We start from the raw sequence: 27,490 nt of genomic DNA on the forward strand, positions 1-27,490 counted from the left end.
CGGTGATGATCCAGACTGTCCCCCTTCCTTAGGTCTCACAGCTGATGGTCCCATGTGGTCCCACTCTGGGGCTCTCGATTAAACCACATGTCCATCCAAACTGTTGCTTATTGTAGGAGGAATTTCCACTGCGGAGACCAAGTTCATTGCAGTCAGTGCTCACGTAAGCACCTGCAACATGGACTGTTAAGGGTGCCAAGGGCCACTAAACGTGTGAGTAGTTGCTCAGTTTCCTACTTATCAAAAGAGAGAGCAGTGTTCAATTTTGGCAGTTTAGGTGTGCAACTGTGTTTCCATGTTCTAGAGAAGCTCAAGTGAGCCATCCATGAGTCCCTGGAAAGCTTAAGGAAAGGGAATTACACAGATGTTAGATCCGCATCCACCTCCAGCAGTCAGCACGGTTCCGGCGACGAGCAAGAGGGTGCTGGTGCGGCAGCAGCCTGGAGGCTTCACCCGTAGGTCACAGACATTCCACGGCTGCAACGTGATACACCTTGTATAAAAGGTGACAGTGAGAAGAACTCGGTAGCAGTAGTTAATTCCTGCTGGAGCTGGGTTTTTACTGCTGATGTGAGACAACCCTGGGTGGCAATAAAAACCTGCCTTTGCAGGCCCCATGCGGAGGTTCAGAGTCTCCAAGTGGCTCAGAGGCCAAACTGCGGGAATCCTCTGCCGCAGTCCGCACTGTAACATTTTCCTCCCCCAGAGGCCCCTGTGGTTGTGCTCGCTCTCCTCTCACGAAGGCCGGCGGGGAGGCGACCTCTCGCCCCCTGCCCAGCGGCAGCGCCGGGCGTCACCTCCCCCCGCGGGGTCCCGGCCGGCCCCTGGGAGGCTGCACCCCCGCGGCGGGGGACGGGGCTGAGCGAGGTCTCCCGGGGAATCGCTAAGAGTCGGTAACCAAACCCGCCGTCAGTCTGGTCAGAAATAACAGCGCCGGCTGCGGCTGCCGTCGCGGGAAGTGCCCGTGAAAAGCGGACAGACCGCTGATCACCCGGCTGACGGCGCGGGTCGCGGCCGCTTGGGCCCTCCGCGCCGCCGTACGGAGGCCGCTCCCCCGCCCCCTCGCCCCCCCCAATATGGCCGCCCCGGCAGAGCCCGCCTCAGCCCGCCGCCCGCCGGGGCCGCCGCCGCCCGCCCGCCGCCGGCGGTAGAGAGCGGCTGGGCCGGCTGGGCGGCCGCCCGCGCGGGGAGGCGGAGGGAGCCGCGGGGGGCTCCATGAGGGGTTGCGGCAGCCCCAGGCCGGGCCTGCCCAGGCGGCTGACTCCTCCCTTGGGGAAGGAGGGTGCGCTGGGGCCGCCTCCGCCGCCGCCCGCCGGGGCCGCCGCCGTGTGACTGGGAGCGCGCAGCCCCGAGCGGCCGCGGGGCGCCGGGCCTGAGCCGGCGGGCGTCGACACCCTGCCCCCGCGGGACGGGGCCTCCTGGGCCCGGCCCGCCGCTCCCTCCCGCCCCGCCCGCCGGGGTCCCCGCCGGCGGCGACAATGTTTTCTCTCAAGCAGCCCAAGCCCACCTTCAAGTCCTATCTTCTGCCGCTGCCTCAGGTAACAACAGCCTTTTATTTCCACTAGCGACCGGCTCGGCTCTTCCCCTCCCTGCCCTGGCCCCGGCCGAGGTGCCTCCCGGCGCGGCGGCGGCTGGGCCGGCCCGCAGCGGGGCCCGCGGGGCGCCCGGGGCTCTCCCCGGAGCTTCTCCCCCGCTCGCCTCGAGGTCACCGGCCCCACGGGGTACTACAGCAGCACCTGCGCGGCCCCGGGGGGGTTCCCAAGGGCCCCTGGAGATCCTCCGTCGCGGAAGGGAACAAAAGCTGTGCCGACGGCTGAGGGGCAGCCCCTTGGGCTCTGAAGCCGCACACGGACGTGGAGTGAGCGCATGGTGGTGACAGGCCCAAACTTTGGTCGGGGAGCAGAACTTTTATCAAAATAAAGTCTTGTGTTGGTGAAAACCGGCCGATGTGAGATTATTTTAGAAAGTTATGTTTAATGCTTCAGGTGTTTGGGCTCGCTTTCTTCTTTGTGCGGGGTGGGATCCCTGTTACTGGCGCTTGCACTGTGGAATCCTTTGAGGAGAAAGCAGCTGGTGCTTGCCTGTTATGCAAATAAATAAACTCTCACTGTAGCCATCGTTTCATGTTTAAAACTTGGCTGGTCTTGTAAATAAGAAAATAAAGTCTATATACTAGTAGACCATATATCATGCATATAGTACCCAGTATATCTAGTAGAACTACCAGGATTTTTGGTGTGGTCTGGGTGTGCACTTGACAGAATGTGGTTTTGATTTCTTTTAGACAAGGCAGGACCTCTTCTAGCAACGTGTTTGACATGTTGACTCATTTTTGCTTTTTCACGATTTCTTGGTAGCAGTGAGATGTTGAGGCAGCGTAGTTCTAGATGTGCCTTGTCCTTGGAAATGGTGGTATCACTGTCAGCATAGGAACCATAGGCATTAAGGTTGTTTCACTGAAGGTTCCAGTCTTTTTAAAGAAGTATTTTTCTAATGTTGGAATTAAAATGGAAGTATGCACGTATGTGTTCTAGGCCTTGGTTTTTTGGAAATATTTCCTGTGTCAAAGTCATGCACGTTAAAAGCTTTGAGCAAACTTGAGTGTCCATATCTGTGTAAAGCTTGTTGTAGGACTTGAGCCTTTATGGAATGTCAAGCCAAATTGTTTTTTTGTTCATCCTGGGACTTGTTATAACCTAGGTTGCCCAAGTAGTTAAGCATTAGCACTTTAAATGCTATGTTATTCTTGTGATACAAAGCTAAATGTACACAAAACCATTAATATTTTTTACAGAAAACGATTGCTATGATTGGATCCTTGCTCTTTAAGATCAGCTTTTTATTTTAAAAGGACTTTCTCCTTTGCCTGAATATATCAGACTTGTGTCTGACTGTAAAGTTCTGATTCTTAAGTAAATTTTTTTTTTTTTTCCCTTCAGGCTGAAGACCATATAGCTTCAGAACCAAGGATTAAAAAACTGGAACCAGTGCTTTTGCCAGGTAGGCATAAATCAGGAATTTGACAGATACCTCAACAAGGATATATTTAAACTTTTTGTTTAATTACATTTTACCAATTTTATTATAATAGTTTTCCCTGTTTTACTGTGATTATTGATTTTTGATATATTTTAATCTTAGCATGCTCCTTGAGGGAATATAACTTCTAAGTAGGAAAATCTAATGATATTTGTGTCTGTAGAAAATTGTTCTAACCTGCCTGAAACACTAAATAAATACATAGGCAATTTTGCCTGTGTGATGCTTTAGTACATGTAGAATAGTGTCTTGGTTTTATTGTGAGTATTTGAAATGAAACCATTGTGAGTTTTGTAACATTTATGACACCTTTTGGAAGACTATTAATAATTAGATTTTTGTGAGGTAGTCAGACCTTTACCTGTGTGCAGAACCCACTACTGTAGCATGTGTTGTAGTCTTCCTTTATTTTAAAGGAAAATATTCATAGAATTTCCAGTAGGTAATCTAGGTAGGCCATCTTTATTCATCTACTCCTACTGAATATGCAGCCGTTATATAATTTTGGAATTTGTAAGTGTCTTTAAACCTACGCAGAATAACCTTTTTAGTTTGTGGATGAGAAAAGCAATATTTTTATTATTGTTCATACTTACATATTTATAAAAAGGTAGTATATTCATGACTTCCATGTTTTAAGTAAGAAATAATCTTTGGTAAATGACATTTTGATCAATAAGGATTTCTAAAAGCCTTTGTCAGATACCAAAGGAACAATCTACTATTCTCAAGATTACTTTGATTGCAAACTGTACATCACATTAATATATTTGGCTTGCTGTTTCTAAGGGTATTTTTGAATTTAAAACAATGATATACTGCATTTTTTCTTAGCGTTCAGATTATATGTTAACAAATCTGAATTTACATACGCACTAACGTAGGAAGCTATGGCTAACATGTTGTCTAAGTTGATAACACATGTTAACTTTCAAAGTGATCAATAGAATAATCAAGTGACTCTTAAAAAATAATTTCTGTCACTACTTCATATGGGACTGTTGTTAATTAAGCAGTACTAATTGATATGTGATATGGTCCAGTGAGGTACCTTAAGCTTAAGAGGCTGAAGTATTGTGGAAGAGGTTTAGCTGAAAGAGTAAACAACAACTGACTGACACTCTTCATGAAACAGAATAATACAGATTCTGCTTGAGGCATAAATACCTTAAAATACATTGCTAAGATTGCTCTGTGTTTGAAATACAGTTATATTCTTATGCTTGCAAAATTTCTGCTTACCGCTTGGCATCTCATTGGTTATGTTGCAGTTGATACTCATCCAAGGTCTTTGACTCACAAGGAAGTGACTGCATGTTCTTCTCTGAGACATTCCACAGAAAATGCAAGGCAGTATGAGATTGATTTTCTCAAAATGTTACACATCTTGCCTTTACTGTGGGACATGTGCATGAGCAGTTATAGAAAACAACTTCTGTGCAGTAGCTTTTTGCAGTGTGGTTCCTTCATTGTTTGTGAAACTGAAGTACACTTAAAATAGTGCTGACTGGGTTTGTTTCTCAACTGACTTATATTTATCCCACGTTTGCATCATTTCCCTTGTTTGCACTATCTTTGAAATCAGCATTTGATGGCTTTTGGGACATTTGTAGTAAGTTGCCCCAGGTTACGTAGAAGCAGATTGAAAGAGTGTGACTGACCACAGAATTAAAATTTCCACCTCCGTGTCATTCTAAGGTGTTATTTTGAATTATTTTGTAATAAGATTCCCTGTTCTGTACAGCCACAGGGTAGCTCTGACAAAATATTTTCCTTTTTGTGAGCATCAGTCTGTATGAGGGTGGGGGGGAGTTTAGAAGTGACTTATTTTAAATGACTTAAATGAAACTCTTCCTGTTTAAAGTTAAGCACAGGACTAAACACATTTTTTTTTTGTTTCTGTCATCAAATGGTGAAGTAGAAAAGTGTATAAACAAGTACACATTGTACTGTTGGATAGACTGGCTTTGGATTTGTCATAACCGAAGTTTCTGGCCAAATTCCAACTCTTCTAATTATATTAAGGCTGACTTGTACTCCCTTGCACGTACAGTTTGAGTATGGTATTTCTAATATCCTATCCTTAATAGTTGTGTGAAATTGCTTTTGCTCTCAGGAACAGAGTTAAATCTGAGTGGCTGAATATTTATTATGCTTCTCTAATTGCTGGAGTTTTTAAGGAGTTCTCTTGGAATTAAATTATATTAGCACAAGCAGTTACTGGCTTTAGTAATCTTTGAAAACTGCAAATAGTTGTATTAAGCTTTCGATCCCTAAAACATAAGTCACTTTGAGGGAGTAGTTTACTAAAAATTGAAAGTCTGAAGTAGTGAAATACCTTGCTGTCTAACTTGTATTTCTGTGCAGTGAAGGTTAGGAGAGGTAGTTCCAGACATGGAAATAATATGAGTCAGGTTGCAAAATGAGTAGGTTTTTGTTTAATTCTTTTTTTTAAATTAGAATTTACATTGGAATAAACTTTTAACCTGCAGAGTTTGTTTTTAAAGTTTCCTCTGGTGCCCAGAGGAATAGAGACTCATCTCCTCAGCTTTTGGAACAAAAAAGTGTATTCTCATGGAACGGTGTGCCCTGAGGAGGGTGGTGTAGTAGGAAAAGAACAAACATCATTTAAAGCAAGTAAAAACCTTGGTTGTAAGTGGCAACACTGATGTTGCAGTAGGGAAAAGCAAAGAATTTTCTAGAATTTGGTATAATTTCTTTCCAAAACACGGTACAGGTTTAAGATGGAGTTATAAAAGTGTTTTCTTTCTGCGGTTCCGTTCTGCTAGTGTAGCTCTCTGATCAAGAGGTTTTGCAGAGTTAGTTGAAGAGTTGGCCTGTGTAACAGTTTCACTTTTTTTTTTCCTTTGTTTGCATAGCTTGTTTTGTAAGCATGTCAAAGAGGAAAAATAGAGAAATAGCAGGTAGTCTGCCAGTCAGTCTGTTAAAGTGCCTTGCCTGGCTAGTAGGAAATTACCTTGTGTACTTTAGGGGAGAATGAAGTTGTTAAACTTGAAGGTGTGTGTAATCAATCGTAGCCTACTTTCCACAGCAGTGTCGGTAGCATTTTTGAGACATCAACTTAAGCATTCAAAAAAATTGTACACCATAACTGGAATGTAGTGCAGTGCATGTTTTCATTATTTGAATGGCAAAGCTGTGTGCAGAGAGGTGCGGTACGTGGATGGATAAGGAACCAGGCCAGCGTCTGTACTGTAAGCAGTGCCGCACTGTGGTTTAGGCAAGATGAGGTGAAAAGCTACCTTACTGTTGCTCACACAGGATGTTCTGCAGGAGATTACATAACTAACGGAACATCTGATTAAGTGTGAGAAAAGGATTGTTCCTCCTGAATCTTGATACCCACTTGTAGTAATTATTTTGAAGCGTTGGTCAGTATACTAATTTGCTAGTAGATTAAGTTAGTAGTTGTTACCTGTACGTTTTTACAAAACAGCTAGAAATGGTTTAGTTGGTTTTGGTTTTAAAAGTTTATACAGTAAAATTATAGAAGTAAACTGAATTAGAATAGTATTTTAAAATCTTGCTCACATTTAGGCAAGTTAAAGGAATATTGGTGGTGAGCTGCTGTTGCAAAGTAGTTATTCATAGTCTCTTGTGTCTGCACCACGTTTCATGGTGAGATTGTAGAAGTCAACTTCAGTGCTGTCACTGGTGTGCGATCACACCTGTGGTGGGTTTATGAACAGGTCATAAGTACAGCTGGACTGAGTCAGATGTCACCTCCTGCTGCCAGTGGCCATGTAGGAAGAAGAAAGACCAGGATGAGCAGCACTCCCAGCTGCTTGTTCTGCCCTCCCTGCTTCCTTCAGTCTGTGGCAGGGTACTTTTCTCTTACAGTGTCGTAATGGGAGATCCAAGTGAGGAGTTACAGAGCATCATAGAGACAGTGCTATCATTTTTAATACTTCTTGCTGGATTTTTCTTACATGAATTTATCCAGTTGCTTTCTATAGCCATGTAAACTTCTATCACCCACAGCTCCATCTGGTAAGAAATTCAGCAATTTAATTATATGCTGTTACAAACTACCTTTGTTCTGAACTTACCACCATCTAGTTTACTTGAATAAATCCTACTTCTTGTATGACACAGCAGCCATCAAGCCATGTTCTCCCATTTCATGTGATTTTTGATTTTCAGGCTTGTGTCATGTATCTGCTGTTTTGCTTCCCTCTAGCTTAGTTGTCTTAGTTGGTCCCGAGAAGGGAGTTTTTTTCCAGTTGCTCTGTGTTTTTGTTGACATGGGATTATATATTGTGTTCCAGATTTTTGCCACTGTATATAGTCAGCTTTTATACAATAATGACAGTCTAACTGGCTTTACTATCCACTTTCTGGTTTTGGTTTGCTTTTTTGTGTACAGGTGCCCTTAGATAGGATAGAAATTTAATTGTGGGAGGTTTTTAAGACTGTATCATGGAAAGTTTTAATCTTTCAGAAGTGTCTGATTCTCTTGCAAGTTAGCTCCCACCTCTTTTTCTATTTTTTTTTTCTGCTTTCTGCAAATCCTTAGTACATTAAGTCATGTGTTCCAGAGCAGCTGCAACGCATCTTGTGATAGGAGAAGGAAAATACACTTTTTGGTGAGGCACCCTTGTGCGTTAGTACTCCAGGTATGTTCACTCCTGACCGCTTTGAACTCCTGCACCTCTTTCTTGGCATTTTCATTTGGTTTGTGGTGTCCCAGAGCTGGAGAACAGAGGTCATGGTGTTGCAGTGTGTGTGCATGGTGCCAGCACTGTGACTGGGGAGGAGGGGTAAGAAATAGGGACAAAGTTAGTGAGGTTAATGCATAACGCCAGAGATGTTGTCAGGTCTGCCTTTCTTGTGTATTAGAAATCATTTTGGTTTTACACCAAAGGTTTTTCCAAGGGGAAACTGGGATTGTTTAACTGCTTGGTACAAGTAATAGGGCTGTTGCTGTCAGTGCCTTTTTCCATGTATATTTCTGGAATGAGTTGTTACTTGAGTAGGTATTGCTTGATCTGTTAAGGGTGTTCATCTCTTGATGGTGAGTAGTGATAGCCTATCAATGCTGATAAGAACTGAATAGAACTTGTGTGAAGTCAGTTTCTGGTTGTTTCCAAAGCATATTCAGTTGTTGATTCTCGTTTCCAATGTGCGCTAGCCAAGGCTCTCTTACTCATTGCGCAGCTGATTAAGATGTCATATTGCAGGGTTAGGGGTTTTTCCCTGTGTCGTCTGTCATTTGAAATTGAAATGTTACTGTAAAAGTTTGTTTGTTTTTAAAGTTAGGGTGTGATACTAGACAAGTAAGTAAAACAGCTTTGTAATTTCAACTTGTTTTCATTGTCATACAAGAGCATGAAATTATTTTCATTCCAGAATGGCCATACTAGAAAATCAGAATGGCAATTTGGAAAGTAATACAATCCCCTAAAGCTTTTCTGAAGTAGAATTTTTTTAATGTTTTTTTCTTCTACACCAAGAATATTTCCGAAAGTTTTATTTAAATAAATCATAAGTTTCAAATTCTAGATTTGAAATCTGAAACAGCAGCTTTCTGCAAACTCATCTTTCACACTGCAAGAAGTTTAAAAAATGAACCAGGCATTTGACTTATATTTAGAATAAATGAAACATCACTTACAGTAAGTATATAGTAAATAGTGTTTTCTATTATAGCTTTTTTGTTTGTTTGACTCAAAGTAAATTTTCAGGCGTGCTTTGGGTCAGTTAACTGCTTGTTTTGTTTTTGGTTTTGCTTTTTTTAAGGTTTGAAATGATATAAGTACTACCAAGACAGTCTGGATGTAGAATCTAATTCCAGATACAGTCTTAGAAGTGGATTTTACTGGATGGAGTCAGTTTGTGCTGCCTTCTTTGTTCTGAATACATAGAGGGCATTTCTTAAAGTTTCTGACTAGTACTATATTTAAAGTATTTGTAAATTTCTACCAAAATACTTTCCTATTTGCAGCAGATTAGCTGTAGGGCAATATGGAAATCATTCTTTAAAGGCAGAAGGATGAACATGCTTTAAAATTAAATATTGTAATGTTTCTGCATGTGCAGTCTGCAAAACAGTTCCAAAGCAATTGGTTTCTGCTCTCTCTGTCCCACATATATTTAATGCTACAAGTCATTAAAGTCCAGAAAAGGGATAAAAATGTTAAGTGTAGATTCTGAAATGTCAGCTGACCAAACTACTGGGTTTTTTGTCTCCTGGCAATTATATTTACTTCCAGTGAAGTAAGTCTTCAGCAAACTAATTTTGAAGGAACGTGCGTTTCTGTATTGATTTACTTATTAAGCCAAACCCGAGTAATTTAAGCTAGACCCAGTAATATATTACAAGTTCAAAACGGCATCTGTAACTTGTATTGGTGACATAGTTATAAAATAACAGGCTGAAAACCACACTCCTCTCAAATTGTTACTGATTATATTGTTTAGGCAAAGTCAGGCTTTGGGAATCTGTAGTTTATATAGCCGGACTAAAAATATGCAAAACACAAAACACTCTCCCTCCTCACTGGCTTGTCTATTGTTCACATTGCAGAACTCTGCCCAAATCATTGCTGAAACATTTGGGGGAGGGTTTGGTGATAGAATTATTTTAATTTGGCCTAAAAATACATTCTGATGCCAAGAGGAGCTGTTTATTACTCCATTTTTCTCATCACAGGTATGTGTTCCTGTTAGCTACTTGGTGCTGACGCTTGTGCAACCAAAGAACAAGCCAGATCAGAGAGCTAATTCAGGTGAAGTCAGGACTGGCAATAAAGGAATTAAAATACATGGTTAGAATTATTGTCAACTGAATCAATTTTCTGATGTGACTAAAAAAGTCTCACAAATGACAGTGAAAATGGTGTGAATGCATATTGAATATGAAACTGTTTCCATTTTAGGGGTAATACAAATTGCTGGATTACAGCAATTCTAAGCATGATCAGATTTTTAATCTACTGCAGCATTTTGTTCTGGATCTAGTTGGTAATGAGAGCTTTGCTCATGATGGGTGTTCCCTTCTTGCCATGTGAACTCCTGTTGGTTGTCTGCTCTACGTTCTTGTGTCCTTCGCTGCGTTTCTGGGGCATGGGGGGAAGCTTTTGTGGAGCATCCCATCCTTGTTCAGAAAAGCAGTTGTCTTTTCTGATCCCTCCTGTGGTCAATTTCTTTTGCAGGGTTCACAAAGATTAGCCATTATTGGACAAATACTGATTACAGTCTTGTGCATGAGAAAAGAATAGTTGTTCTTCGAAAACTTTTACCAAGAAGTCTTTGCTTTTTTTGCTCCTTCTTTCCTTACTGAGCGTTTCTAAAATTTAGCTAAGCTCCTGTCATGCTCTTTTTCTCTTTCTGTTTGTTAGCACACTAGAGCAACTGTATAATATTAGTATATGATATTTTGAAAACAGTTTTTCTAATTAGTTTGGCAAAGCAAGCTCTTTTGGTACTGTGCATTTAAAACGCACCACTCTCCAAGCAGCGGTTAGAGTCGGGTTTTGACAGAAATCCCAGGTTCTCCTATTAAAAATTAATGCAAATACAATATATTCAAATAATTTTCCATTCCACAGTAATCACAGTATTGAGCTGTGCTTTTGTAACAACATTTCTACTTTGTTTTTATTTTTTTCTTTCTGCAGATGTACATAAAATTAAATGTAGTCTATTTTTTAACTAATTGTGAAAGTATTGAAAAATGGGGAGGGGGGGAAAGATGGGTGATATCTACAATACTGTGCATCTTTTTTTTTGTCTTCTCATACCTTAAATTCTTAAATATATTGTAAGAGCTCATAAAATCAGAAAATATATAAAAGACAATTATTTCATGAGCTTACAAATACTTTTTTCTTAAGTTTGGAAGTGGCTGAGCACACCGAACAGAAGATTCATTTAAAAGTGGATTAGTCATTTACATCTAAATGCTTGGTGCATACTAATAAACTCATGCAATTTTGGTATGCTCTTTACAAGAGAGCAGTTAAGAAAAGGCAGCTAAATGGGTGAAGAGGTTCTAGATTTGTTGCTTATTAATGAAGCTTTTATTGGAAATTTGTACTCAGAAATTTACAGAAGTTAATTATTTGCTAATAATTTTGGAATGGTTTTAGACTTAGATCTTTCTAAATACAAGTGAACTCATTAATGTGCATTTTTAATGCTTAAATGGCTACTTGAATTAACTTTAGCTTTCCTACTGTGAACTTTTTAGACTATCTTTCACATAAACAAGCTGGCTTTCTGTTGTCTTAATTGGGTATAATCACTATCAACATTATAAATGAGGAACAGGGGTTTAGTTTCCTAAGTGTATTCAGGTGCTAAGTAGGAATTATATGACTGCCTAAAGTACTTAATACCCTCTGTTGTCCTTATGTCTATTAGACTTTGAATGTACACTAAACATACTCAGATCTTGATTTAGAACTTCAATGCTCATTAAAGAAAGTTTATACTAATAAACCTATTTTTAAGCTTCTGATACAGCATTGAAAAAGTTCCCTTGGCGATATGTAGGGTGCCTGCAAAGTTCTTGAGCCTGTAGGATTTGCATTATTCATTTATGGGGTCTGATTTCAGCCATTTGTTGCCTGTAGCAAGTATCAGGTTCTTAATGTGCTAGAAATGTTAGCATTTTAATGTATGTATGTATGCATGTGCCTGTGTGTTGTCTCTCTATGTATCAATCTGTATATCTGTATGATACAGCATAAATATGTCACCTTGTAAACTGCTCAGTTACTTTATTTCATTGTGCAGCATTTTTGTATTTGGTCAGTATTGTTAGATTTGTTGAATGCTGTTCAGTTTCACCTTGTACACTAGTAAGGTTGTGGTCCTAGATGCTATTCAGTCAAAATTCTGCCCTGAAAACTAAGGTTTTAAGGTACACTGTTCTGCTCTATTGTTTCTGTATTCGTGGGCAGCAAAACTTGTGCTAGAAACTCTTTTGGATGGAAGGGTTTGGCAACTGCTTGAGTGAGCAACTGAAAACCTGGGAATTACTTGAGGTCTCTTTCTTTGTTGGCATATTTCTTGAATTTTAAGCTAAGATAACGCAGAATCTTAAAATGGCCAACATGAGAACTGGCTATATAGGTGATGGAGGATTATTTATGCATCTCCTACTGCTAATAAAGAATCCAGACCCTTGACTCTAAGAGAAAATACAGACATTTTCAGCTGCAAGTTCTAATGCAGTGCTAATTCTAGAAGTTCTTGCTTAGTTTTTTTAGATCTATCAAATTAACTTATTGTCTGATTGCCCTGTTATTGATAACAAATAGTGATAAAAGTGGCACAAAATACACAAAAAAGCTAAGAAAAATTTTTAGACGTTTTTATGTGATTTACATGTGTGCAGGTTATTAGATCCAGAGTTCCTGGCAGTAAGTTACAAATTACTACCTTCATCTGTTGAACAGACAAAAAATTAAATTTGACCGGTGGGGCATGACACCACAAATGACAAAAATAGCGTTCAGTAGTAGGCAGAATGGTGCAGAGCCGCTTTTATTTTAGGATGTTACTGATTGGGGATTGCATTTTCAAATTTTGCGGAAATAAATTGCCATGAAGCCTGAACAGACTCACGTAGTATGACTGCAAGCTGGGGAGACAAAATTGGTGCTGTTGTACAGCAGCTGTGATACCTATTGATGGTTTGTTCTGCATTTTTAGTCGTGGCTTTGTTGTCTCCGATTCCTGTTCATTCATGCTCTGCTTTCTGAATTTTATTTGCATTGTAGTGGGCTATGCATTATGGTGGATTAGAAATATACTATGAATTCTCTTAACATCCAAAATATGAGAAGATGAAATTGCATGTGCTTTTGTGAGATCTAGCAGAATTTTTCTGAAGTTGAACTGTTTCTGAAGCTGTGTGTTAAGTGGAAGGAGTATTAGCTAGATAGATCCTTCAGTCTCTTGTGTTATTTTTGTGATTTATATATTCAACATAGAAATATTTTTATTAAACATGATTAGGCTTTATATATAAGGGTGGCAACCTGTAATTTTTCTTCTGGTTTCCTGTCAGAGTTTAAACAAACTACTGTTGTCTCCTGAGGTCATTCTTTTGACTGTTGGAGTCACATGGAAGTGTTGACTGCTGTTCCGTGTCTGGAACAGCTTGTGACTGTTTACTGGAAAAAAGCAGCAGCTACATTGTAAAAATGTGCAGTGTAATATCTCTGAATAGCTCTGTTGTTGACACTAGTATAGAAAAATCACCTACTCAACTACAAATACAAGAAGGGTTCATTGTGCAAGACCAACACCAACAACTTAACGTTGTTTATCTACTTTCCTAAATTTGAGTTAAAGTTGGAAGGTTTGCAGCTTTTTATATTGCTCATTATAGATGTCCAAATGAGGGATAAAAGGTGGGTTAATATAAAATTCCAAACCCGCACTTAAAAATGTTCCGTTTCTGGAGGCTTTTGAGAACTGCATCTATTAAATTTTCTCATGCCTGTTCTGAGTGTTTAAACCCTTCAGCTGAAATCTGTATGCATGCACTTTCTGTCTCACCATATTATAATACTGAGGTTCAAAACTGACAGTTCTGTGTTGGGCCTGTAAACTTGAGTGCAGAGAAGTTAGGCCAAAAAATCCAGAAGGTGTTTGTGTAGGATGAAATGAGAACAAATGAAGTTGCAGTAAAATCGGATTAGCATTAACATGTTGCAGTGTAGCCACACAATTATGAGGAATGGAGGAGGGAAGTAAAAAGGCCTGGCTTTGGTAAAGAGAGTGATGTAGCTGGCATGTTTTACACTGTAGTAGATTCAAATTGAGTAAGTTTGCATAGATCTCTTATTTCTCTACTGTTTTGTAGCATCAAAGACACGAAGGACTGAAATAGTTTGATAATAGCAATTTGTGCTTTTAGCAAGAGTTTCTCCAGTGTATCAACTAAAAAATACTGTATTGATAACAGATAAGAGAATGTTATATGGAAAAAAAAAAAAACCCCTATGGAAGTTGCGCTTCATTTCATGGTGTATTTGCCGCTCTTTACCTTTTTATTAGACATGCAGTGGTATACTGGGGGTACTGAGAGAGGTAAGAATAAAAACTATTTAGGTTTAGAACAACTGACTTTGTGGAGAGGGGAAGCTTCACAGGTAGAATATGACTACGAATGCGACATTGAATAGTTGAAGATTAACACCAACTGTGAGAAGGAATTGCTTTAATATACAGTTTGAGTTTTTGCAGTTATTTTAAGTAAATGGCATATTAGAAAAAAATGCAGGACATTAAGAAGTTTCAGGCTGGACTCTGCTAAAAGTGTTGAAACATTTTCATTAGTGTTTAACAGAAGTAGGGCTTGTAATTCTCATGTACCCCGTTATAAGACAGTGATTTCAATTGCTGTGGACTTAATTGACCTTTAACTGTTTGTGCTGCAACTGTCAGAATTGGTGGTTTGGTTTTTTTTTTCAAATTCAAAACCTTATTTAACCACAGTTTAGTAATGTTTGGGAAAAGACTTTAAAGCTCCAGTACATCTGTCTATAGAGTATCTTCACAACTCTTGCCACTTCTGACATAGATTATGTGTGTATGTGATAACCACAGGTCAGTGAAACTTGTCCCCTTACATCTTCAAACGGCCCCAGAATACCCAACATAATTCTGCCAGTTCAAGGCTACAGAGTTAGTCCAAGAAACTTTTGTAGCTGTTTATCACAACTGAACTAAATGCAGGGACTCTGTTTGCTGCTGCTCTTAGTGACTTCCAGGCTGATGCCTAATTATATTAGGGTCAAGAGAGCTAGGTAGGGCAGCTTGGCTAAAGAATTTAGGATGAGGTGTATGTGCAGAGACTGGACTAGCTAAAGGTACATTTCTGCTCAAGCATTTGGAATGCTAAAGACAGTTCTTTGAAGTTATGGTTACTTGGGTGCAGTGATAACTGCCTGAGGAAAATACCTTCTCTAGATCAGGAGACAGATGGGAAGTTTACTCAAAGCTATATCCATACTTACTGGACATACAGATAACAGATTACTGCCATTATAGTCACCCAAAGGATTGACTTCTTCTTGCAAAGCACAGGACACTCTGAGCTGACATTTTGGCCGACTGGGACACTAAATATGCCCAACCTGTTAACATGCAAACTAGGCTTTAGCAATCTTTAGTCCTTAGTCTTTTTGAAACAAAAACATACAGCTAGTATAAAATCACTCTTTTCTTGAACACACTTCCACTCCCACACTATTTAAGTAGACAGCAGCAGAAGGAGGTGTTGATCTGATGACAGAAGCAAAAGCCCTATACAGGAGTAAAATAAATGCCCAAGTGAATTTCCTGAAGTAAGAATGAAATTACTATTTAGCTTTCAGAAACCTCTGTTGTGGAACTAAAAAGTAACATTATGTAGTGATTTATTTACTTTTTCTTTTTAAATGGTCCTCAGTCTCATTTGCCTGTATGCTTTTTTTATTTCACAGCTTATGCCAGATGAATTAGCTTTTTTTAAAATTCATTTGGATCTTCTGTTTTGCAAAAGGAAATGGTTGATCTCTTTCATTAGATGGCCACAGTAGAAACTTGGAAATGGTGAAGAGTGTTTAGTGTGTTTTTTCTGGTTTTTCTTTTATGATATCACCTGAAAATCTGTTTATAAATGCAAAACTAGATGTAGACTGATTATTCTGAATTAATGAATTTCATGAAACTCTCCAAAGTACTTAACAATAGCCAGCTAATTTAAGTTTTTAAAATAAATACTAGCTGGAGTACATGAATGTATGCCTTTGTTTAAAGGACAGTGTTGTCCACACCAATGAATTTTTAATAGTGAAGAATTGCAGATTTTGATCTCTGGACAAGGGAAGTGGTATGTTGTGGTTTGGTTATTTTTGCTTTTAACTACTGCACAATATTGTCTGGTTTGGAAAAGTAGTTTTCTTTTCTCCCTGGAGTGGTGTTAGTTAAACTCCAGATTTACCCAGAAGAGGTGTTAAACTTGAAACAAGTAAAGTTAGGGGCTTCTTGGTACTACAGATTTAGAATTGTTGCACCTACAAGATTTATATAGGTTTATCTTTTCCACTCCGCTGTTTCTGTTCTAGGTGAAATTGTGGTAAATGAAGTAAATTTTGTAAGAAAATGCATCGCAACAGATACAAGTCAATATGACCTGTGGGGCAAATTGGTTTGCACTAACTTCAAGATTTCCTTTATTACGGATGACCCAATGCCACTACAGGTTTGTATTACTCGCATTACTACATCATGACAACAAATATGGTAGGTAAAATGGATTTAATTAGAATACAGTAAATTTGTCTCATATACGATATAAATATGATGCCCTCTAAAACAAAGCAGGCTAAATGATGAGGTTCCACTGCCCTGTTCTTACTGTTGCTATCCCATCCCTTCATTGAGAGTATCAGAACAGAGGAAGTTTGGTATGGAAGTACACCCAGCTCTATTTACCTCTGTTGATGGAGGCTTCATTGGGAAGTGATTTTTAAAAAGGCAAAGCAGGAATTATATAAAAACGTGTTCCTCGTTGAAGAAGGTAGTTGCAAATGTTCCTTTGACTAGACAAGTGTCAGATCAGCAAAGCCTTTAGTGTGTCCAAGTTTAATCGGCATTACTGACAGAGAACAAAGTAGATGAAGCAACAAGAAAAGGGGGGCAAGAAAGCAAGCCTTTGTCAAACCACAACATGTGACGTTCAAAACCTCAGGTTTTGAAATGCACAGCATATGCTACTGTTTGGAAATTCAAGTTGAGCTGTGTTATTTTCAGTAGAGTTTTCACTTTCATTTTGGGCTTTTAAAAGAAACACTCCATTACCTAGGTGTGCATAAAGCTCTGAAAGTACACAGATGTTTGTTCAGTAATGGTTAGCAAGTTTGACCAAAGCTACTTCAAAAAATTTATTTTTGACATGAGTTAGTTGTCAAAACTTATTTTGGAAAGCTGAATTAATATTTTCTTCTTTCTATGGTTAAAGTAATAGTTGGCGGTTTTTTTTTTTTTTATATCATGTATATATGTACATCTAATTTACACTTCAGATTGTATTGAATTTCTACCAGTAATTTTTGAGGCTAGTAAATTCAGTGCAAGTAGTGGGGTTATTTAGCATATTTCCACTGGGGTTTCTAAATGGTTTGGTGTGCATTCACCAACATCAGAGGTGTTTCCACAACCTCTAATTGCCTGTGAATAGGCAAGGGTGGTACACGTCAGAAAAGTCTAGGCATGTCTGATTTTTATCACTGTTTCTTCAAAGTTGTGCTGTGTATCTGGTTGTGAACTGCAGAACTGCAATTAACAGCTATGAGTTCATGTGTTTCAGAAATTCCATTATAAAAACCTCCTCCTTGGTGAACATGATGTCCCACTAACATGCATTGAGCAGATTGTCACAGGTATGTCAAAAATAGTTAAGTATGATGATAGGCTTTAAACTTAGTTCAAAACTGTTAACTGCCTGTTAGGATGTGCAGAATTGTTGACACTTAAGGTTTTATGTCATTAATCTTCCCTGATTTGAAGAATTTGGTTTATTTAAAATTAGGATAAAAGCCTTAAAAGCTGACTAAAACTTGAGGAGACGTATTTAGTTGGGTCTTTATATTGGTTTTAAATTTAAATTTAACTGCAATACTGAATCAACAGGTGTTCTAGGATAGACCTGTTATAGCAGTACAAAATTTTGTTGGCAACTTTTTTATATTTGAGCATCTGAATCTCTTCCATTTAAATACACTAGATTGCAAAAAGCACATCACTTACACAATTCACACATCGCTGGCATATCTGACATAAATGCTCGAGTTTTCAGTCTTGTCTGATTCTTAGCAAGTTAGTAGCTAGTGGTCCTCAAATCTACAAATGACAATAGACATCTGAAGAAATAACTTAAAATACTTACCTCGAAGAACCAGTTTTTGTTTTGGTGGGTACTTTGGGCTAACCTGTTTGTTAAGAATAATGTTTTTCATCTTGTAATTGAAGAATTGCATATAAGTGATAATTTTTCAAATCTTGATTATGATGTGGGCTGTTAAATACTTGATTTTCTGACTGTAGGTAACTTAAATCATTACTTACAAGTTTTCAGTGCCCGAAGTTATCCAGTAATCCATTTCTACTCTGGAAGCTGGTTGTAATCACTGTGAAAAGATTAATGTGTATCTGAGGAAGAAGGTTATGAAGAAATGCTTTTTTTAAAGGAAGAGGTGCTATTGACCTGTCATATGGTCTTGCACTGGCCCACATTTGTTGCCCCTTTTCAAAAATACCAGGTAGAGGTGACAAAATGGTAGCAGTATTGCAAATCTGTTAACAGCAGCTTTGTATGGAGAGATGTTGATAAACAGGGTGTTCCAGTCTTTTCTTTTACCGTCTCATACAAATGCTCTTAGTAAATTCTACTAAACAGGGGGGAAAAGCCAGCCAGCCTCGAATAATTTCTATTAATTACGTCTTCTGTCACATGAAGGGTGGTGTTCCTAAATGGCAGAGAACTACAGATAGCTTTTATTTTGGAACTTGAGGACTAGCAGATTCTAGATTACTCTTTTGTGCATGTTTACCCAAACTGTCAAATAGCATGAAAGTTTGCAGTTTCAATAGAAGAATGGTAGAAGTTCTCTAAGAACCCTTTCTGTTTAGCTTTTCTACTGAGGTTTGAAGCTCTTTAGCTCCTGCCACACACTTGAGATTATTCTTTGTTCTTCTGTTATGCAGGTTTACCCTAAATTTAGTGAAGCATAAGCTTTTACTGACAGGAATTAAGGGGATGTTTTTCACCCATACTGCAGAAGAGGTTGCTGATGGTTGTTATATTGAAGGTGAATAGGTGGAGGTGTCCTTGAGTTCCCTGGAAGTACTCAAGTTTAACCCAGAAGATACCTGCAACCGGGCAGCTATGTCAATATAATAGCTCTACAGCTACATGCCCCAGTTTTCCCAGTTATGACAAATAAAATATCTGTGGCTTCTGTGATGCTTACTTTTTACAACTTAAGTTTCTCTGTTTGAAAAGGAGATACATAGGCCAAGAGACACAGCCTGTCTACGCAGGTCTAGACCAGCTGGCAATTTACTGTACTTACATTCTTGAGTTTTATGTAAGAAATAAGGAGTTAATCTTAGTCTTAACTCCAGCACTTTCTTATATATCCAAGTAAAAAAACCTTCTAAAAACTCAGTGCATATGCTAGTTACTGTGCATCAGAAGGGCATTACGACATGCAAAATTAACTGGGACCAAAAATTGCTCTTGGGAATACTGCGTGTTAATTTCTTGTTTGTGAAGTTGTTGATGGACAAAACCTGGGCATACAGGAAACAGTAATTCAGCCACTTTTTGAAAGAAGATTGATAAGAAGAGGACCTGTAGATTTTCTACCTCAATTGAAAAGTTGAAATATACTATTAAATGAAAAACTGCTGGTAGCAGTATTATTCTGCCTGAGTGAGCCAGTCTTCTGTTGTATCCTTACAAAACACAGTCCAATAACTTTGTCTTGTCTTTACAGTGAATGACACCAAGAGGAAGCAGAAGGTCCTTGGTCCCAACCAAAAACTTAAATTTAATCCAACTGAATTAATAATTTATTGCAAAGACTTCCGTATTGTCAGATTTCGTTTTGATGAAGCGGGTCCCGAAAGTGCAAAAAAGGTATTATATCTTCTTATGAAATCTTGCCTTGTGGTCACTACATGTAGCAACAGCTGTGCCAATAAGAACATTTTGTTTTATGTTTCGATAGAGAAGTAGGGGGGGAAGAATTGCAAATTAATCACATTCTGTTACAGAAGAATATCTAGATTTTTAGAGTCAAAATTATTAGGTAAATATTTAACGTGACGTATTAACTGTTTCTTTTAATGCAAGATGAATCTGTGTTTCTTGTCATATCTGTTGTACTTCTAAAAATTACTGACTTATTAAATCTTTTTAAAGACTGAAATCTGAATACTGCATTGCAGCTGTACAAGAGATGTTTATATTTTTATGGAAATTGTTTGAAACTTTGATACATTTTCTGAAAGTCATAAGGTTAATTTACCCATAGGTAAAGTGTATTATGTTATATACACTCTTCTTATTTGCTTCACACAGCAAGTTCTCCAGCAAGCTCTCGGAATGATCAGTTTGTCTAATCTACACAAAACTGTGCTCTTTCTCAACATTTTCTTAGAAAAGACTTGTATACCTCTTGACAAGAAGAATTACTTCTGTCTGTACATTGCTAGAAATTTCATTCCTTCCCCACTTTTAACACTTGTCATCAGACTCAACAAAAGCATACAATGTTATTTAACGGCGTAAGGTCCAGAGCAGTTTCTGCCGATCAGTGATGGTTAGCTCACCAGCTTCCTTCTGGATCGGTGCCATAGGTGGAGTTACAGCTCCTCTGACCTCTATGGCACCACTGCATGGCCAGGCGTGGCACAGCAATCGTTTCGTAAGGAATGACCCAGTTTGCTCACAGAGCTTAAGAATTCCCCTTCTCAGTAGGATAAAGTTTGAGCTTAAGCCTGTAAGTCCTGAACCATCTGCCCAGACATAAATCTGCAGTTATCAACTTGAGTAACTAATGAACCAGTTCATCACTTTTTCACCTTTTACCCTCTCAGGGGTCCATGGGCAGAAGCCCAGTAATGAAGCAGACCGTTCTTCCTCTCTGCTTTTCTAGGTTCCTCCCTGCTTGCTGTCTTTGCTGATTGTAACCTTTCATGTTTGGCAATCTTTCTGCAGCCAATTCACCTTTCACAGCTTCTCTGAAATCTTCCTGGAGCAGCCTGTCTACTGCAGTATCATTATAGCAGTTGTTTCTAATTGGCTGTCACAGCTAAGAAGAGTGATTAGCCTGGAGAAGTGAGGAAGAAAGCATAAACTCAGCATCTCATTAACACTTTTTGTGCTGTGTTTACTTATGCAAGAGCAAAAAGTGAAACCTTTTTATGAAGGCGCTTGCTTTATCCATTTAGAATTACATCATCTGACATGATTTCTTTTGATAGGAAGAACAGCTAGATCTAGAGATCAGAAGGATCTGAATCTATGAGGTTATAAAGATAGTGCTGGTGGTGACTAAAAGTGTAACAGCTGCTGTTCTCAAGTATCAGAATGCGCTCAGTAGAGGAGTGGAAGAAAACTTGCACAAATTGCAATATCAGCTGTGTTGCTACTGTTGCAGTTTTGATGCATCAAGGAGGTTACTGCAGCTTTGTGTGGGTGTATCACAGAAGCACATTTATACTGAAGGGAGATAAGGTTCTGTTAACCTAATCTAGTGTTTCCATAATAACATTATTCTGTTAGCATTAATACAGATGGCTAAAACCATGAGATCCTTAGATCAGGTTTCTTCTATCAGGATTTTGTGTAAATTATTTGGGGATGCTGGTGAACACAACTAGAATGGTCTACAGAGCATATTGAATAGAGTTATTTTGTTCTTTGTGGCATTTAAATGGCATGCTAGCACCACACTCTTGAAAGATTTTATCTGGTTTCTGTTCATGCCCTTCAAGTAGTACATATTAGCAAGGTTATCCTGACGCTTAAAAACAAAAGAAGGTGGTTGGGCCTCATCATAGTTCTGGAAGGCCTCTTTAATATTTATTTACATCCAGCTATTTGTGCATGAAAACATTGGTAGCTGTCTACTTGGAAATAATTGTGTATGCATAACTTTTGTAGGGAGGACCAAGACCTAAAGTGTAACTAAGTTCTGATAAGAGGGAATTCCTGCTCTTCTCTTCAGCTGAGTGTGCTAGCATTGTCTTCTGACCGAGAGAATGTTGTAGTAGAGAGCTGAGCGTAGTCAGAGGTGCTGGATGGGAGGGGCCTGTGACGATCACCTGGTCCGCCTTTCTCTTCAGAGTTGCCAGGATTAGATCAGGTTGGCTTGGATTTGTCCAGTTTTATCTTAAAACCACCAGGGGTGGAGAGCCTTGTCCCTCTGTGGGTAACCTGTTCCAGTGCTGCATGTTTTTCCTGATGTCCAGCGTGAATGTAGCAAGATGAGTTTCTGGCTCCTGCCTCTTATATCATCTGGCAAGACTGAGTCTGTAACTACCTTCCTAGTAGTGGTTTCCTGCAGTCTCATTATTGCTAAATGAGCCCCACTTCTTCAGAGATGTACTTCAGGACCGTAGCCACCTTGGTAGCCCACCACAGAACCCTCACCAGCTTCTTGTCTTTTCTTTTGACCTGGGGGCCTAATCTCCAGTCATCTCTGAGAAAAATCAAAATAATTCTCAGCTGTATTTTTTTCCTCACAAATTTGCTTATGCTCATTTTGGAGCTAGATATGAAGACTTCCTGAGTAAAAAATTAACTGGATAAATTGTGCTTACGTGTTTTATGAAAGTTTTCTAGGGTGCTTAATGTTGAGAAACTGCAGAACTCAATTTCTGTTGGAATCAGTGAATTGTGCAGGCTATAATTAAAATCATGTCTGAAGTATTTATGACTGAAGTGTTTCTGAATAAGGTTTTTTTCACTTGTGTTTAAAGTAAGCAGAAGGGAAGGTGATGTTACAGTTAGCATTACAATCTCTGTTCTGTAAAGCAAGAGACCTGCATGTTAGTGCTTTATAAATAGCATCCTTTAGCAAACTTTACATAAATTGTCAGCTATACAAATCAGAGCAGGGAGACTTGTAACTAAGTGTCATTTTGGCAATACAGAGGAGTATCATTCTGTGAATAAAGCACTGGTAGGTCAAAATGAAATACCTACCTACTAAAATATACACTTCAAACTATGGGAGTACAAATGTCTCTAACCTGTTGCCAGATGCTAGCAAATGTTCTGTTTAGAGCAACGCTTAAAGAAATGAAAACAATACACTTAATAATTACTATTTTAAAATGAACTTTAAATATATGCAGTAGTTACAAGGAGAACACATACTAACTTTATACATTTAAGTAATTTGATTCATGCGTAGTTCCTTGAATATAATGGAAATACTCATCAGCATTCAGTTACATAAACTGGTGTTGGCGAAGAGAATGTAACCTGTTCCTAAGGAAGTACCTATATTTGGTGAACAGGGCATAAGGGAGAATAACCCTTACTAATTAAGCTGCCTTACTAGAATAGAGAGTATTCTGAGTCTCTTCTTGGTAGAAAGTGAGGGAGAAAAGGCTCCAAGTGTGAAAGCAGTCAAGCTTCAGATGTGGACAGTCTGACTTGATTACATATAGACATGATGTGTGGGTAATACTGGTAGGACTTTCAGAGTTCACCTACCTAGTCTACCTTTAAGCAGAAACAAATTGCAAGAACACATTGAATTTTGAGGTGAATTAGTTTATTTTGGGGTAAATTATTGAGAAGCATTGAAATCAGTTCTATTAGAAAAAATACCTTCAACATCAGTTGCAGCTGATACATGCTAATAAAATACTGTCTCAACATTAACCAGTCAAGTAAATATTTTCCTCCTCACTTTTATTAATGGATGTTTGGGAGACAAGAGTTAAGGAATAGTAGAGGGAATGGAAACTCACACTCATAACTACTTAGTAGTTCAATTCTGTTTTGTCTCTAAAATAAAGCTATAGAGTCTCCAAAGGAAGGAAAGCCAGATGGGTGTGGGAGGAAGTGGAGGATGGGGAGGCAAGGGTAAGCTAGTTGGGGAAGTCTTAAGTTAGGCAGTGGGAAAGAAGAAGCATTTCACATTCTGTAAAGGAAAAGGAATTACTTTGTTCCAAAAATCACAACAAACAGTCAAACTGAAAACTCCTGCTAATTTCTAGCCACTACAGTATGTGACATTAGGCAAAGAAATGAAGATGTATGAAAAGGTGAGGCTTTAGATCTTACAACTGTTAGATGATGAATAGTGTGTTGCCTCACCACGCATATGAATCTTGGCAGTGCACCAGAATGGCACACACCCTATAATCTCCTGTTTCCTAAATATATCTCCATTTTCTCAGTCCCTTTCTCTTCTCGAACTCCCTCAGTTCTTTTCCTTCAGGGAACCTATTTAAATGAGTATGAGAGCAGTTTCAGAAACACATGCTTAATGAAAACAGAAGGAAAATTATTTATCTCAAATCTTGTTTCCTGTGCAATCAGAACTAGCCTTCTCACACGTCATAACACTTGGAATGGAGCGGAACAATTTTTTCCTAACTGTTATGAAGAATGATATGAAACTCAAGAGTTTTGAACAAATAATTCTGACCCTTTCTAATGTCTCTTTCTTCTCCCCCCCCCCAACTTCTGTATTACCTTGTTCTAATTGTTTATACAGATCACAAAATTGGTAATATCTCAAGACACTGTAAATGCACAAGAAGATATTATTATCTTTATGGTCTTTGGAGTGGGATTGGAGGGGGTGAAGAAAATTTTTTTCAGAAGTAAACTTATCTAAAGGTATTTTAAAAAATAGCAATGTATGTTAATAGTCCTTTTAAGGCTTAAGAAACCTGTACTTAGAATTCAAATGCATTCTTAACAAGGATTCTGATATATAAAAAGTTACTTCACCTTCTGAAATCCTTGTACTGTTTCCTCTTGTGTAGATGAGTTGTACTCAAACCAGATTAAGTATTCTGTATAGCTGGTATTGGAATTCTTATAGAAGGGAAAAAAAAGCAGTTCTCAATTAGACAATTGATAGCTTAGCAGCTCGAACATGCACGATGGGTAGGGCTAAAAGTCCTGTTACCTGAAATCTTATTTTCCCAAGAAGACTTTGTGCCTAGGAATACTAACAAAATCTGTCTGTGGGACTTGATCTGGTCCTAGTTGCATGACTTTCTACTGCAGGTGTCTTACTAGGAATTGCAGTAGGAAAGGAGAATATGTTTCCAGTGACTTCATAAGATGGGTAGCCTGGCTTAGGGAAGGAGGTGGAATGCAGGGCTATACTAACTTAGCCCATCTTAAATGTGACTGTTCAAAACTCTTTTCCAAGAGAAGTAGCAATATTTTGAAGGTCTCGTCCTTGGTAAAATTCCTGTTGAAAAAGAGGAGGGCTTGCCCTGAAAGTATAATTTATTTTTCTCAGATGGGGGTTGAACAGGGGACACTGACATAGGGAAATGGCCTTTGTACTATGAAATAATTACAGCCATTGTGTTTACTGCTTTTAATAAATGAACTTCCCAACAAGCAGCCTATTCTCTTGTTATTTGACTGAGCCTAAATATCTTCAGCTTTATACAATTGTAAACTGGCAAGAATACCAAACATTTTTCAGTTTGATATGAGAACATTTCCTGTAAAACATGTTTGTCTTCCAGTTTAAGAGCTTTCTAGTTATGGTGATAATCTGCTGAGATCTGTGGAATGTGCTTGTCTTTTGAAACTTTCAGACAATAAAACTACTATATGGATTTAGTGAGGAATAAACTGAAAATGAGTATGTCTTTAATACTTATATAGTGTATATATGAGTGGAATTTATCTAAAATGTAAAAGTGAAGACAGTAATAGGTAAATATATTACTTTTTAATAACAGCAATAGAGGTTCTGAACCTGTATTGTAATCTACAGGTGGACTGTTGCACCCATGCAATACCTGGTATTGTGAGTTACATCTATACTGTGGAACGCCTGCAAGCATTTCTCAGCTGCTGGGTTCAAAAGCACAGCTATGGCCTCATGCTTACCATCTCCCCCCACCAATTTTACCCCTTGTAACACAGCACACACATACTCTCTTTCTCAAATGTGACAAGTAAATAACAGAGATTTCAGCTGCTGCTTTTTAAAAATAGGTTTTACTGTATTTCTATTGTGTTATTTGGCAGTGCAATGAAATTTTTTAATGTCTTGCAGTTCATCCTCAAGCCTTGAGAGTAGAACAGCGTAGTGAAAGGCTTTTTCATCTTTCACTCTCATAAATGAAGATGAGTAGCTCTGTTAACATCAGTTAGTGTAGCGAAAAGTTACATGGAAAAATGGAAATCAAAATGTGTATTGTGCGTACACAGTTTTCTGTTTTGTTTCATTGTGAGTGAAAGGCAAAAGTAGTCTGTTAGAGGCCAACTATTACAGAATAGCTGGCTTCTTCAGCTTTGATTTATACATTTAAATAACAAGATTTAATAAAATGTGCATGGCTTCCAGTTAATCATTGTAGTTATTAAGTTTTACCAAATCCTGGAAATAAGCTCATAAAAGTTCATTTGAGAAGTCATGCTAGACTCTTTCCTAGTGAATCTTTTACTGTTTGGGCTTTTTAGGGGGTCCTGTTCCACACATCCCCCTCACCCCCCACCTCCCTGAAATGTTCTGTCCTATATTTTCTTTTGCAGTTTCATTGTAGAACTGAAAGTGTGGGGAGCAAAGTTAAAGCAACTGTTCTTCCAAGACTTGAGAGGAATTTTTTTTGTTGGGGAATGTTTGTGAAAAACCATTTTCAACTCAAGTTAGTCTATAATCATGACTGGTTTTATAAATAGTAAGGAATGTCCCCATCAAAAGCCAAAGTAAATAAAAATATGGTGAAGGTTCCATAATGCCATATATGTTGCATACAAGCGAGTAAAACTACAATAATTTTCTTCATGCAGAACTCGAGCTTCTTCCCTGTGGCACTATGCTGCCAGTAGTAGTATTTGTTCAGTTGTGTGTCATGCAAATCTTTTGTTTATGTCTATGACCATAAGAAAACTTACCTTCAGTAACAGAAAACAACTTCTTGGATGCACAGGATGTTTTTCAAAACTAATATCCAAAACTGCTAAGCAGTGTTAACTTGGGTCAACATGTTGCCAACTATAAAATGTCATAGAGAGTTGAAGGGAAGAAAGAAAATGGAAAGGAACAATTTTAGGTGGTAATAATGTCAACTTATACTATGTCTTTGTCCCTAAATAAAAACTTTGTCATATGGAATTTCTGTATCTGAACACGTAGCATAGAGTTTTGTGTTTCATAACCTCCTTTTCATTAAGTATTCTCTCTAGAGGTAAGGCAGATACATTTTAGTAAAATGGAGAAGCAAATACTGAGGGAAGAAGGCAAAGCTAAAGACTCCAAATCCAGTCCTGAAGTTTGGAGAATAACAATGCCAATCTCTACTTGAAAGATTTTTTTCCTTCATGAATTTGATTCTTATAGATACTAGGTTTTTTTGTCAAATCTTTTGTATTTATTAGTGAATATCCACATTTAAAGAGGCAAAGGCTAGCACAGCTTGACTGTATTTGAAGTGTGGTATCTAATCTTAAACCATGTGCTTCACTCTTAATTTTAATAATCTTAGGGTTCTACTAAAATGAACAATTTATATGGGCAGAAAACTAGTTGCTTATGTGATGCTGGTCCTGAGACTGTCACAAAGAGTGCAAAGACTGGAGCAAGATTCTTCCTTGTGCACCAGGTTAATCTCTGCTGTTCTGAGGAGGCATCTCTCATTTTAAATCTGCTGCATTTCCCTTCCCAGGGCAGGGCTTGTGACTCAGCCTGGTTAAACCTGA

At 38.6% G+C, this 27,490-nt stretch overlaps 1 protein-coding gene across 1 annotated transcript in view; it reads left to right on the plus strand.

The window, feature by feature from the left end:
* The first annotated feature begins 1,135 nt into the window (after nucleotides 1–1,135).
* Nucleotides 1,136–27,490, plus strand: part of MTMR10 (myotubularin related protein 10) — a 41,624-nt gene continuing 15,269 nt past the window's right edge. The window contains exons 1-5 of the mRNA XM_074880732.1: nucleotides 1,136–1,538; nucleotides 2,940–3,000; nucleotides 16,128–16,264; nucleotides 17,372–17,444; nucleotides 19,563–19,705. Coding sequence (XP_074736833.1) covers nucleotides 1,479–1,538; nucleotides 2,940–3,000; nucleotides 16,128–16,264; nucleotides 17,372–17,444; nucleotides 19,563–19,705 — 474 coding nt within the window. The 5' untranslated portion in view covers nucleotides 1,136–1,478. The remainder of the gene's footprint in view (nucleotides 1,539–2,939; nucleotides 3,001–16,127; nucleotides 16,265–17,371; nucleotides 17,445–19,562; nucleotides 19,706–27,490) is intronic.

This window comes from Strix uralensis, chromosome 11 (assembly GCF_047716275.1).
Source record: "Strix uralensis isolate ZFMK-TIS-50842 chromosome 11, bStrUra1, whole genome shotgun sequence".
NCBI classification, from domain to species: domain Eukaryota; kingdom Metazoa; phylum Chordata; class Aves; order Strigiformes; family Strigidae; genus Strix; species Strix uralensis.